Raw genomic sequence first — 14,923 nt, 5'->3', positions numbered from 1 at the left:
ATCAGCCTGGTGTAAATGTGGGCACCTTAATTTGGTGAGGGTGTGTACAATATTACATAGTAACAGTAAATGTGGGCAGAAAGACCTGCAGAGTCCATCCAATCTGCCCAGCAAGGTGGCTAGAGTTTAATCTGGCAGTCTGCACAGGTTTCACTTCATGATTTAATGCTGGTATACTGAATCTTTGTCTCTCCTTGCCAATTTGGGGGCACTGGTCCTACCTCTTTAAAAAAAAAAAAAAAAAAAAAATTTATATTCCGCATATCCTACAATTCTATGCGAATTACAAATTATTCAGGTACTAAAGCATTTTTCCCTAACTGTCCCGGAGGGCTCCCACTCTATCTAATGTACCCGGGGCAATGGGGATTAAGTGACTTGCCCAGGGTCACAAGGAACGGTGCAGGATTCAAACCCACAACCTCAGGGTGCCGAGGCTATAGCTCTAACCACTGCACCACACACTCCCAAGCAGTGGTGCAGTAAGGGGGCTCCAGGCGCCATCTTGATGGGGGCTCCAGGCGCCGTCTTGATGGGGGCATCGACACTCGTTCTCCTATCTGCCCCCCCACTCCTTCCCAACCCCCCCTGCCGGGCACGTGCACCCCTTCCCTTGTACCTCTTTAATTTTCCTGATGCGAGCATTTCAAACTCGCTGCCCGCATCGGTATTGGCTCTCTCTGACATCACTTTCGGGTTCCACGCCTAGTAAGTGACATCAGAGGGGGAGTGGACAGCAAGTTTGTGATGCTGCTTGTGCCAGGAGGTGGAGGGAAGGGGCACACGTGGGTTCAAACCCTGAGCTGCTCCTTGTGACCCTGGGCAAGTCACTCAGTCCTCCATAGCCCCAGGTACGTTAGATAAATTGTGAGCCCACCGGGACAGATAGGGAAAATGCTTGAGTACCTGATTGTAAAAACCGATTAGATAACCTTGATAGGTGGTATATAAAATCCTAATAAACTTGAAACTTGGAGGAGTCAGGAAGGAGCAGGGATCAGAGAAGAGGGCGGGGAGGGGCGCCACTCACCCTCACTATGCCACTTTCCCCAAATATTGAAGTTGCTGTCAAAGCCCACTCCAGCCTTGCTCCTGATCTGCTTTTGCCATTTACGGGATTCAGGCTATAGAAGTATTCCCAGCCTGGGTCTTACTTCTCAACCGGTGAAGCTGCCGTCAAAGCTCACTCCTGCTATAAGATCATTTAACTCTGTAAGTTGCGCATGTGAAGTAGCAGCACCACCTGTGCCCCTTCCATGCTCCGCCCCTTGCATTTACACACTGTGCCACTTGCAAATGCCCTTACAGAACAGCGTTTAGTCACTGTGCTGCCATTTGCAGGCATAAGTGTACACTTACCTTTGAGGTCGGGCTACTGGGGTTGGTAGCATGGAATGTTGCTACTTTTGGGTACTAGTGACCTGAATTGGACAATGTAAGGACAGGATACTGAACTGGATAGACCACTGATCTGATCCAGTAAAGCTTATGGTATTCTGTACATGCAAGTGGCAGGTACATTTGGGCGACAGTTATAGAATTGCCCTTTTCAGGACTGGCAACAATTTATTTTTACATTAATAACTATGAATATGTAGAATTCATTAAATTAGTCATTAAAAGGGGGATTTCATAAGGAGCTGACTAGTTTTAGACAACAAGAATGTGTGGAAATGAAGTATTTTAATCATTCTTGGGCATAAATAACCTCTTTTTCCAGCCAGTGTAAAAAATATGCAGTTTGACTGTGAGTGTGTATATGGGCACAGTTTAGGACAGAATGAGCCCAGTCCCCCCCCCCCCCCCGATAATCAGTCAGCAGTGTGCAGCGCTATCAGCGGTGTAAGCCAGGGAGCTTGGCGCCCAACATCGCCTCGCCGTGCACCTCCCACTCTTCCCAACTATGCTGTGTGCCCCCCCCACTCCCAACGTACCTCTTGAAATCTTCACTGGCACGAGCATCTTCCACCCATTGCTTGCGGTGGACTCAGCTCCCTTCTGAAGTCACATTCTGGTTCCACGACCTGGAAATGATGTCAGAAGGGGGCCGAGGCCAGCGTGAGCAGCACTTGAAAGATACTGCTCGTGCTGGTGAACATTTAAAGAGGTACGCAGTGGGGAGGGGCAGAGAGGAGGAGCGGTGATGGTGCTCAGGGTACCGCCCCCACCCCCTTTACTACGCCACTGAGCTCTGTTGATGCCTGCTGACATTAATCCCAGGAAAGGAAAATAGGTGCCTATGTTCCTTTATAGACTAGGCTCTTACCAGGTGCCCTCTAGCTGCCTATTTATAGGTCCATAGTTCTAGAATTATCTCCATACTGCATGGACTTTTGCCATCTAGGAGACTGATTAAAGTGGGTGAACCTTTAATCCACATAACTATTTTGTGGGTGGACTGAGTTGGCACTTATAATACTAATAGCAGTTTATATACCGCAGGACCGTGAAGTTCTATGCGGTTTACAATGATTAAAAAGAATGCTACAATTGAGTAGAACTTACATAGTTGGAGGTTAGTGACTAACAGAATATGAGAGCGGTTGTTGTGGGAGAGATTGTGCAGATCAGCTACCTAGATAATTCAAGAACAGATATGTTTTAGGTGTTTCCTAAATTCATCATAGTTGTTTGAATGCCTAAGTAGTTTTTCCAGATCTTTGCCCCATGATGCTGTTTGATATGAGAGGAGATGTTGATGGTGTCTTTTAAATTTACATCCTCTAACCGGTGAGGAGACGAACTTCGGGTGTGAGCTTCTCTTATGGTTTGTTGGTTGAGAAGGAGAAGAAGTCAGTTATATATTTAGGGGCTAAACCGTATAGTGCGTTAAAGCAGAAACATCCCAGCTTAAACTTCGCATGTGCCTCCATTGGCAACCAGTGCAGGAGTCGGTAGGAAGGGGTTATGTGATTGGACTTCTTCAACTCAAAAATCAGCCTAACCGCTGCGTTCTGTACCAGTTGTAGTCTCTGCAAGTTCTTCTGGGAGATTGCCAGGTGGGCGATATTACAGTAGTCCAGATGGCTTCGTATAAGGGATTGTACCAGAATTCTGAATGATGAAGCGTCAAAGTATGCTTTGATGGACCAAAGTTTCCAGAGAGTGAAGAAACCCCTTCTAACCAATGAGTCCACTTGGTCTTTCATGGTTAGGCCTTGGTCAAGTATTGCTCCCAGAACCTTCATTGTAGGTTGAATAGGGTAACTGAGGTTGTTGATGCATAAGGATGTTTTAATGAAGAGTGGGTATGGCGAGGCTACAAAGAATTCATTTTTTTCTGAATTAAGCTTCAATCTAAATTCAGTCATCCATTGTTCCATCAAGTTTAGTACTTCGGTTGCCATAGGGATAGCTTCAGAGAGAGAAGTAGCGAATGGAATAATGATTGTAAAGTTGTCTGCGTAACTAAATAATTTTATTCCCCGCTGGGCCAGTTGTGCACCTAATGATGACATGTAAATGTTAAAGGACAGTGGTGACCCCTGAGGAACTCTAGATGGGTTGCTCCAGGTATTAGAGAGGTTGTAATTGAAACATACTTGATAGGTGCGGGATATAAGGAAACCTCGGAACCAGTCCAATACCTCTCTTCTGATGCCAATTGCATCCAAGCATTGTAACAATTTCTCGTGATCTACCAAATCAAAGGCCAAACTCATGTCAAATTCCATGATAAGGGCATTGTGGCCCTTGCTAAATAAGAAGTGTAAGTTATGTGGTTAAGTGCAGATATTCAGCATTTAACCGCCTTATTTTGTCCTGGGGCAATGGAGGATTAAGTAACTTGCCCAGGGTCACAGGGAGCAGTCCTGGGATTTGATCCTACAACCTCTTGGTGCAGAGACAGCAGCTCTACCACTAGGCCACGCCTCACCTGCCATATTGGATCACATAAAACACAATCCTATCTTTATGCAGTGTTGCTTATGCATTTAGGCCCAAATTCTATAAATGGCACTTGATGTTAGGCACCTAGATCGGCAAGCCAAGACAATCTAGGAACCTAACTTACCTCCTCTTTTATCAAGCAGTGCTAGAGGTTTTTAGCGTGGGCCGGTGAGGTAAATGCTCTGGTGCTAATAGATTAGCTTGATAAAGGGGTCATTAATTTTTTTAATTTGCTTAATTGAAACATAGAAAAATGACGGCAGGAAAAGGCCATAGCCCATCAAATCTGCCCACTCTAATGACCCACCCCCTCGACTTTACCCCTCGAGAGATCCCACATGTGTATCCCATTTACTTTTAAAATCTGGCATGCTGGTTGCCTGAATCACCTGCAGTGGAAGTTCGTTCCAATGATCAACCACCCTTTCAGTGAAGAAATACTTCCTGGTGTCGCCATGAAATTTCCCTCCTGATTTTTAGCGGATGCCCTCTTGTGGCCGATGGTCCTTTAAGAAAGAAGATATCATCTTCCACCTCGATACGGTCTGTGATATATTTAAACATCTCAATCATGTCTCCTCTCTCTCTACTTTCCTCGAGTGAGTACAGCTGCAATTTATTCAGCCTTTCCTCATACGGGAGATCCCTAAGCCCCGAGATAATCCTGGTGGCCATTCTTTGAACCGACTCAACTCTCAGCACATCTTTTTGGTAATGTGGCCTCCAGAATTGAACACAATATTCCAGGTGAGGTCTCACCATGGATCTGTACAATGGCATGATGACTTCGGGCTTCCGGCTAACAAAGCTTCTGCGGATGCAACCCATCATTTGTCTAGCCTTGGATGAAGCCTTCTCTACCTGATTGACAATTTTCATATCTTCACTGATTATCACTCCTAAATCCCGTTCTGCTACAATCTTGGCTAAGGTCTCGCCATTTAGTGTGTAAATTCTGCACAGATTTCTGATGCCAAGGTGCATGACCTTACATTTTTTTGCATTGAAGCCGAGCTGCCAAGTCGAGGACCAATGTTCCAGTAGAAGTAGGCCTTGCATCATACTGTCGGGCAAAGTGCTTTTACCTACTATGTTGCAGAGTTTGGTGTCATTGGTGAACAATGTTATTCTACCTTTAAGCCCCTGAGTCAGATCACTTACAAATATGTTGAATAGGATTGGACCTAATACCAAGCCCTGCGGCACTCCACTGGTCACCGCCGATGTTTTGGAGAGGGTACCGTTTACTATCACTCTCTGAAGTCTACCGCTTAGCCAATCATTGACCCATACATTTAGAGTTTCTCCCAGTCCCATTGATTTCATCTTGCTCAGTAACCTGCAGTGTGGGACGCTATCAAAAGCTTTACTGAAGTTCAAGTACACGACGTCTAGGGACTCCCCGGCATCCAGCTTCCTTGTTACCCAGTCAAAGAAGCTAATTAGATTGGATTGGCAGGACCTACCCTTAGTTAATCCATGTTGGTGGGGATCCCGTAGATTCTCCTCGTCCAGGACCGTATCTAGTTTACGTTTAATTAGTGTTTCCATGAGTTTACTCACTATGGATGTGAGATTCTGTAATTAGCAGCCTCCGCCCTGCAGCCCTTTTTGTGAAGTGGGATGACATTAGCTGTTTTCCAGTCCAAGGGGACTCTTCCCGTACTCAGGGAAAGATTGAAGAGCACAAATTACGGCTCTGCCATGACATCACATAACTCTCTAAGCACCCTGGGGTGTAGATTGTCCGGACCCATGGCTTTGTTCACTTTGAGTCTTGATAGTTTGCAGTAAACACTGCTGGGTGTAAACTTGAAGTTCCAAAACAGGTCTTCCGTGCATTGCCTTGCTTGCAACTGTGGACCGGACCCCGGCGCCTCGCAGGTAAAGACAGAGCAGAAGTATTCATTTAGTAGTTCGGCTTTGTCGGAATCCGATTCTACATAATTCCCGTCTGGTGTCCTGAGGTGTACTATCCCATCCGTGTTTCTTCTTCTATCACTAATATATCTGAAAAAGGATTTATCCCCCTTCCTAATATTCTTTGCTAGATTCTCTTCTATTCGAAGCTTGGCCACTCTGACTGCCGTTTGGACAGCCTTGGACCTGGCCAGATAGTCTTTTCTAGCCTCCCCATTTCCTGATTGTTTGTAGGAAATAAATGCCTTTTTCTTTTTCTTAACGAGGTCCGAGATCTCCGCAGTGAACCACTGGGGTCTATTGTTTCTCCGTCGTTTGCTTACTGTTTTTATATAGCGGTTTGTCGCTTCATGCAAGGTAGATTTCAGGGTTGACCACATAGTTTCCACATTGTCGGTCTCAACTTGGTCTTGTAGTGCCTGATGGACGAATTCACCCATGCGCTTGAAGTCAGTGCCCCAGAAGTTGAGGACCTTTGTTGTTGTGCTCAATCTAGTGAACCCTTTCTTCAGGTAGAACCATGCCATGTTGTGGTCGCTGGAGGCTAGCGTATCACCTACCGAAACTTCCGAGACGCTTTCCCCATTGGTGCCATTAATGAATAATGAGCTCATAACTGGCAAAAATGTAAATTAATTGGGTGCCAGGTACCTAACTTGGTAGACACCTACTGTTTTTGGGTAGGTGCTTAGACCAAAGCACCTACCAGAAAGTGGGCATGGTTAAGAGCAGATATCAGACATATTTTCCATGTTGGTACCTAAATTGGACTTAGTTAGGTACAACTGACTTGTGTTCGAGTCCCAGCGACTTGATGAATTACAGATCTAAAAAGAAATCGGTTTTGTGCTAGTCTGGAAAGGCCCTCCAGCGTCATCCCCATGGTTGTTTTCAACATGGCCAGCCATCTGATTGCAGGTTGCCCTCTCTGCCTGGTTCCTTCAATCTTCCCAAACATGATGTCCTTCTCCAGTGATCTCTCTTTTCTGATGGTGTGACCAAAATAAGACAGTTGTAACTTCATCATTTGGGCTTTGAGTGACATAGCTAGTTTGATCTCTTCCAGAACAGATTTCTTAGTTTTTAGGGTGGTCCACGGCACACCTAAAATCCTTCTCCAGTACCAAAGCTCAAAAGAGTCAACCTTCCTTCTGTCTTGTTTCCGTAGTATCTAGCTTTCACATCCATAATTGACTACTGAGAAAATGAGTGCGTGGACAAGTTTGATCTTCGTTTGGAGTTAGGCACTGATTTTTAGGCCACAAAAACCCTGGCATAAATAGGATGTGTGTAACATTTTGATGTCTACCGTCACTTAAGCCCAATTTAGGCGCAATTCTATAAATGACACTTAACAAGCACTATGCGCTGTGTTCCTCAGCACCTATCTTTAAGGTGGCATTTATAGAATCAGGGCCTTAGTGCCAAATATCACACTTAACTGCATAAGAGATAGCCGGCTGCCTAAACCTGAATATTCAATGTGATGGGACCTCGACATGGCCTGGCACTGACAATCTGGGAATATTGCCATCGGTGGCTATAAAAATTCTCATCACCACTAGCAGAATATCTATCTTATTTTTTAGGAGTTAAAATGAATGTGGGAAATGGATGGAAAAAGAAGTCCAGAGGTTGGGGATTAAAATGCCAAAAACAGACCAAAATATTTTACTGTCTGCACATCCTTAATAGAAGCTAGGTGGCTTCTTGTAGGGTTACCATATGGCTCCAGAGAAAGGAGGATGGAGTGAGACATCCAGGTTTTACCTCTATTGAAAGCAATGGAAATAAAACCCAGATGTCTCAATCTGTCCTCCTTTTTCTGGAGCCATATGGTAACTCTAGGTTTTTGAACATTTCTCCCACACTGTTGCTTTTGAACATGATTATTAAGGCTACAAGTTTAAACAGTATACTTTCAGCCCATTTTCAGGTATAAAATTTACATACAGAAAGCTCCTGACTGACAAAAAAATCCTTGCTATCTTAAAAAACAAAAGGACCTATTTATTTAATGTTGTCTCCCATTTTTGGGGTACAGTTATCAACATGGTCTACTATTAAGACTATTTTACTGTTAACTCCAGTAATTAGTAACTATTAGTAACTAGGACTCATTGCATAAAATGAGAGCTGTGGTAAAATAACCCATCTTAATGGTAGTGCACATTGATAATTATGCCTCTTTGAGTCTATGTGAAAAATGCTTACCAAATGGAACCCAAGATGTCTTCATGTATTTTGGGATAGGTCGGTCACCTTCAAAGCTTTGTACTTTGAAGTACTTTAATTTTGTCAGCAGAGTGCAATGTACCCGACATTCTTTGTTTTCTCTCTTGCAACTTGATATAAATATTCCTAGGTCCAAGTTTGTGCCCTGCTGAAGCTGTACAATTTTTTACAAATCACATGAAAGGGATTGGGACTTGTATACTGCCTCTTTGAAGTTGCACAACCACACTCGAGGTGGTTTACATACATACAGGTACTTATTTGTCCTGGGGCAATGGAGGATTAAGTAACTTGCCCAGGGTCACAGGGAGCAGCCCTGGGATTTGATCCTACAACCTCTGGGTGCAGAGACAGCAGCTCTACCACTAGGCCACGCCTCACCTTGCAAAAACCATGTGCCATAAAAGGAATATCTTTGGAATAAAGTCCCCGTTTTAACCTGCTCTTTAGCTGTCATGATATAAGGGAAAAAATTTCTGCCAAACTCCCTACAGCAATACTAAGAACATGAAGAACGGCCAGCCTGGAAAACAAAATTCTCACTGAAAAGCCTGAGAATCAAATTAGTGAGCATCTTCCTTCGGACTATTTTTTTTGGCAAATGAACAGTTTGTATGGCTGGACGCGAATGACAGTTTTTCAACAGTCTAGAGTATACAATCATAATCCTTCCCCAAAGTGGGATCACAGAGGTGTTTACTTCTCACTGGGGTTTGTACCATACGTGAACTTAAGAAAATAATCCTTGCAGCCCCCCTACAAACATGCAACACTTTTTCTTCTGTTTGTTCTTTTCGCTCACTTTTCATTTGATCTAGCGTTTCTTTCTGAGGCATTTTAGCTACTGGCTGAAGATACGTTTCACAAAATCTTATGTTTCTCATAATCACTAGAGTCTTGTGGTATCTCTGTTTTGTTGCAAGTCTCCGATGCTTTCATAGTCATTCTCTGCCATCAACTGCATTGGGCGGTTGGCATTAGGAACAGATGCAGTCCTTTCCTCCTCTTGACAGACTGGTGGAATCACGTCGTACTCTGGATCGGACTCCCCATTTGTTCTCTGTGCTGGATGAGGCACATCGACTGTGTTTGGACTTTTTTCGTGGTCTCTGACGGTGGCATAAAGGTCACTGCAAATAGATGGGGATCGCGACGCGGTGATGTCTTGACTGTAGGTGGGATCGGACGGCGTGTCTTGAGATTTGGCAGGGTGACTTGTCTTGCTCACTGTGGAGTACATAGCTGCGATCTAGGACACACAAGAAATACAATTTGAAGAAGACCACAACTTGAAATTGAAGTACACACAAATATCGAAAAACATAGCATAGTATAATTTTATAGCAGCCCTTTATTTAGCATTGTTGCTCAGTAGCAATATGTGTTTCTATGGCTCATATGGGAGATCTGTATCTCCAAATGCCTGTTAATTGGCATAGTTGCTCTCGTTCAACATCAAGTTACGTAAAGCAGCTGTTTTCACCACCTGCCAATTAAAGGGTTAATTTTGGGCCTATTGCCTAAGCAGAGTTAGGCGTTTAATGTGACTTTTAATAGGTTAATTGTTAGCATGTGCTAACTGCCATGTGAAACACCTAATATGAAAACTGCTATTAGAGGATATTTGGTGGACAGGAAATCTGCTTTGCAGTTAATGCAGAGGTTGTTATTATATGTTAACTGCTAGCACCGCAGCACCTCCAGAGGTGTTGATAACTGCATTTTGCATTTCCTGCCTTTTCATTAGTTTAGAGTGGTAACTCTTAATCTACTACTATTTATCATTTCTGTAGTGCTACCAGGCATATGCAGCACTGTCCACCAAAACATGGAAGAGACAGTCCCTGTTCAAAAGAGCTTACAATCTAGTTATGACAGACAAACTGGACAAAAAAGTGCTAAAGTAGGGAAATTACAGAAGGAATGATAAGACAGATATGGGTACTTAGTAGGTGGGTTAAAGTTTGGAATTGAAAGCAGCTATTTGAGTCTGGATTTGAATACTGCCAGGGACGGAGCCTGACATACCAAGTCAGGCCGTTTGTTCCAGGCATAGGTTACGGCAAGGTAGAAGGGACAGTCTGGAGTTGGCTGTGGAGGAGAATGGTACAGATAAGAGAGACTTACCCAATGAGTGGAGTTCTTGGGGAAGAATATAGGGAGAGATGAGAAAGGAGAGATACTGAGATGTGGAGTGAATATACTTGTAGGTCAGTAAGAAGAGTTTGAATTGAATTAAGAAACGGATAAGGAGCCAGTGAAGCCACTTGAGGAGAGGGGTTGTGTGGACATAGCGACATGGGCAGAAAATGAGTGTAGCAGAGTTCTGAATGGATAGGAGAGAGATGGTTTAGCAGAAAGCCAGAGAGAAGCAGGTTGCAATAATCTAGTGAAAGGTGATGAGGGTATGGATGAGAGTCTTAGCAGTGCACTCGGAAAAGAAGGGTCAGATTTTAGCAATGTTGTAGAACAAGAAACAATGGGTTTTGGCAGTTTGTTGGATTTGTGAAGGAAAGAGATGAGTCAAAGATTACCCCGAGTTTGCAAGCCGATGAGACAGGGAGGATGAGGGCATTGTGCACAGAAATAGAGAATAAGGGAAAAGGAGCGGTGGGTCTAGGAAGAAAGATTAGGAGCTCAGTCTTGGCCATGTTTAATTTTAGATGGCGGTGAGACATTCAGGTACTGATATCAAACAGGCAGGATGAAACTCAGGATTGAATGTCTGTTGAGATTTCCCCGGACATATCTTCCTTTTGAGGACATGTCCGGGGGTCCGGAGGGCTTTTAAACAAGGGAAGGAGATTGGAGGACAAACTCAGGTAATTTATTCCAAGCACAGGGGGCAACTAGATGAAAGGAACAAAGTCTGGAATTGACAGTGGAGGAGAAGGGTATAGCTAAGAGCAGCTTATCTGATGGACGGAGTTCTACGACATACATCTCAGTATTTTTAGTGGTGAAAACTGACCTGGACCCCTGAGGAAGGCTTGTTTTAGCCAAAACACGGGCCCGTCGACTCGGATAGGGTCAGCACCTCTATACAGTGGATGTATGACTTTTATCTGAATCCTCCATCATTCTCAATAAATAAGACTTCGAGAACATTGCATTCCACAGTCTTCTTCATGTTTTGGTATCCCTATGACTGCTGTAGAATATTGTTGGGTCTTTTGTTGTCGTTTTGCCTATAAATTTAGGACTGCCGTTCATTTGCCTACATGAATGAAAATCAGTAGAGAATGAGACGGTGACAAAATTCATTACCGTTCCTGTCCCCGCGGATAACTGCGGGAAATAATCCCTTGTCATTTTCTAGTGTCTATTTCAACCTCAGTCCTTCTACACCAGCATTCTTCAAAGCAAAGCTTGTGGGTCAGTGGTTGTGGCCATTCATACTCTGATTCTTATGGGAGCCAAGTATAGGACAATCAAGCCATTGTGACATTACTGATGAGTTTGGCTCTTAGGCATTGGTGGAATGAGGCATTATGACATCACAATATCTGGATACCAGAGACTGTCATTCTTTAGTGTCTATCTCAACCTCAGTCCTTCTTCACCAGCATTCTTCAAAGCAAAGCTTGCGGGTCAGTGGTTGTGGCCATTCATACTCTGATTCTTCCTTCTCTCCTTAAAGAATGACATGGAGATGGTTTCCCGCGGGGACGGGAATGGTGATGAATTTTGTCACCGTGTCATTCTCTAAAAATCAGTACTAAGCTCCTAACCTTTTTCTCATTGCTACCCTTGTTTTATGGTCTTTAACTTAGGAGTTTAGGGTTTGATATTCAGCCTGTGGCAGTAAGTGGCTGGCAAGGTTTGTCTGTGTATAGTCCTAGAAGAAATTTAAAATCCGAGTCTTCGATACAACTAGTGGTTGAAAATTTATTTTTTTTATTTAGTTTTATAGTCCATCCTCTCAGAAGAGCTTAGAATGGGGTACAGAATTCTATCAGTGTAGGAACTTTTACTGCAGCAGCCAGTGATAAAAAATCCTAACATGGCTTGATAAAAGGGGACCTTTATGAAGTCACTTAGTTGGATTAGCGGACTGAAAATTGCCGCTAACCAGCTAAAGTTTCCACTCCAAACTAAGTCTGTCTCAGACTTCCCACAAACTAGCCAGCTAAGAAAGAATATGAAGAGAAACTTGCAATAGGCAAAAACTCATAACAATTTTTTTAGGTACATCAGAAGCAGAAAACCTTTGAAGGAATCCATGGGACCGTTGGATGATCAAGGAGCAAAAGGAGAACTCAGGGAGGATAAGGCCATACCGGAGAGACTTAATGAATGCTTCGGTATTTATGGAAGAAGATGTAAAAGATCTACCTGAACCGGAGATGGTTTTCAAGGGTGATGATGCAGAGGAACTGAAAGAAATCTTGGTGAATCTGGAAGATGTACTAAGCCAAATTGACAAGTTAAAAAGTGATAAATCACCTGGACCAAGTGGTATACATTAGAGAATGACACGGTGACAAAATTCATCACCGTTCCCGTCCCCGCGGATAACCGCGGGAAACCATCTCCATGTCATTCTTTAAGGAGAGAGGGAAGAATCAGAGTATGAATGGCCACAACCACTGACCCGCAAGCTTTGCTTTGAAGAATGCTGGTGTCGAAGGACCGAGGTTGAAATAGACACTAGAAAATGACATGGGATTATTTCCCATGGTTATCCGCGTGGACGGGAACGGTGATGAATTTTGTCACCGTGTCATTCTCTAGTATACATCCCAGGGTACTAAAAGAACTTAAACATGAAATTGTTGACCTGCTGTTAGTGATCTGTAACCTGTTGCTAAAATCGTCTGTAGTACCTGAAGACTGGAGGGTAGCCAATGTTACGCCGATTTTTAAAAAGGGTTCCAAGGGAGATCCGGGAAATTACAGAACAGTAAGCCTGACTTCAATGCCAGGCAAAATGGTGGAAACAATTATAAAAAAATTAAATTGTGGAACATGTAGACAAACATGATTTAATGAGAGTGTCAGCATGGGTTCAGCCAAGAGAGATCTTGCCTCACCAATTTGCTTGTCTTCTTTGAAGGTGTGAATAAACATGTGGATAAAGGAGAGCTGGTTGATGTAGTGTATCTAGATTTTCAGAAAGCTTTTGACAAAGTTCCTCATGAAAAGCCTAAGAAAATTAAAGAGTCATGGGATAGGTGGCAAAGTTCAATTGTTGATTAGGAATTGGTTATCAGATAGAAAACAGAGGGTAGGGTTAAATGGTCATTTTTCTCCATGGAGAGTAAACAGTAGAGTGCTGTAGGGATCTGTACTGGGACTGGTGCTATTTCACTTATTTATAAATAATCTGAAAACTGGAATGACGAATGATTAGATTAAATTTGCAGATGACACTAAACTGTTCAAAGTTGTTAAAATGCATGTGGATTGTGAAAAATTGCAGGCGGACCATAGGAAATTGGAAGATTGGGCGTCCAAGTTGCAGATGAAATTTAATGTGGACATATGCAATGTGATGCACATTGGGAAGAATAACCCGAATCACAGTTACCAGATGCTAGGGTCCACCTTGGGGGTTAGCACCCAATTATAGGATCTGAATGTCATTGTAGACTGAAACCTTCCGCCCAATGTGTGGGGGCAGCCAAAAAAGCAAACAACATGCTTGGAATTATTAAAAAAGGGATGGTTAACAAGACTAAGAATATACAAATGGATCAATTTTTTACTCCGTCAAAAATTACAAAGATTAGGGGACACTCAATGAAGTTACAGGGAAATACTTCTAAAATCAATAGGAGGAAATATTTTTTCACTCAGAGAATAGTTAAGCTCTGGAATGCGTTGCCAGAGGTTGTGGTAAAAGCAGATTTCTGTGAAACCTTCCTCTTCACAAACCCAGCGCCTTAAGGACATGCACCCAGAAATGCCATCAGAGTCAACGCACCTACGCATAAGAATTGCCGCTGCTGGGTCAGACCAGTGGTTCATCATGCCCAGCAGTCTGCTCACGCAACGGCCCCTAGGTCAAAAAGCAGTGCCCTAACTGAGACTAGCCCTACCTGCATACGTTCCGTTTTAGCAGAACTTGTCTAACTTTGTCTTGAATCCCTGGAGGATGTTTTCCCCTATAACAGCCTCAGGAAGAGCATTCCAGCTTCCACCACTCTTTGGGTGAAGAAGAACTTCCTTACATTTGTATGGAATCTATCCCCTTTTAACTTAGAGAGTGTCCTCTCATTCTCTCTACCTTGGAGAGAGTGAACAACCTGTCTTTATCTACTATGTCTATTCCCTTCATTATCTTGAATGTTTCGATCTTGTCCCCTCCTAACTCTCAAGAGATGCTGCTTAATGTACATGTTTTATTGTAATGTCTACTTCATGTCTACTTTGTAAATTATGTCATCTCTGTCCTGTCTCGATTATATTGTGGATGTACTTTGTAACCCGTTCTGGGCTCCTTTGGTAGGACGGGATAATAATTGAGCAAATAAATAAATAAATACATAGTGTAGCTGGTTTTAAGAAAGGTTTGGACAAGTTCCTGGAGGAAAAGTCCATAGTCTGTTATTGAGAAAGACATGGGGGAAGCCACTGCTTGCCCTGGATCGGCAGCATGGAATGTTGCTACTCTTTAGGTTTTGGTCAGGTACTAGTGATCTGGATTGGCCACCGTGAGAATGGGCTACTGAGCTTGATGAACCTTTGGTCTGACCCAGGCTATTCTCTGTTCCTAGTTGGCTCACAATCTAATTTATGTACTTGGGCAATGGAAGGTTAAGTGACTTACCTAGAGTCATAAGGAGTTGCAGTGGGAATTAGACCCAGTTCCCCAGGTTCTCAGCCCACTGCACTCACTTAGGCTACTCCTCAACTCCAGGATAGCCCCACACAA

The 14,923-nt window shown here is 43.4% G+C and overlaps 1 protein-coding gene across 1 annotated transcript in view; it reads right to left on the bottom strand.

The window, feature by feature from the left end:
* Positions 1-7,632: 7,632 nt before the first annotated feature.
* Positions 7,633-14,923, bottom strand: part of PAG1 (phosphoprotein membrane anchor with glycosphingolipid microdomains 1) — a 147,061-nt gene continuing 139,770 nt past the window's right edge. The window contains exon 8 of the mRNA XM_033934977.1: positions 7,633-9,295. Coding sequence (XP_033790868.1) covers positions 8,936-9,295 — 360 coding nt within the window. The 3' untranslated portion in view covers positions 7,633-8,935. The remainder of the gene's footprint in view (positions 9,296-14,923) is intronic.

Source organism: Geotrypetes seraphini, chromosome 2, assembly GCF_902459505.1.
Source record: "Geotrypetes seraphini chromosome 2, aGeoSer1.1, whole genome shotgun sequence".
Lineage (NCBI taxonomy): Eukaryota > Metazoa > Chordata > Amphibia > Gymnophiona > Dermophiidae > Geotrypetes > Geotrypetes seraphini.
Note: the sequence above shows the minus strand (reverse complement) of the source record. Positions and strands in the feature narration are given on the sequence as shown.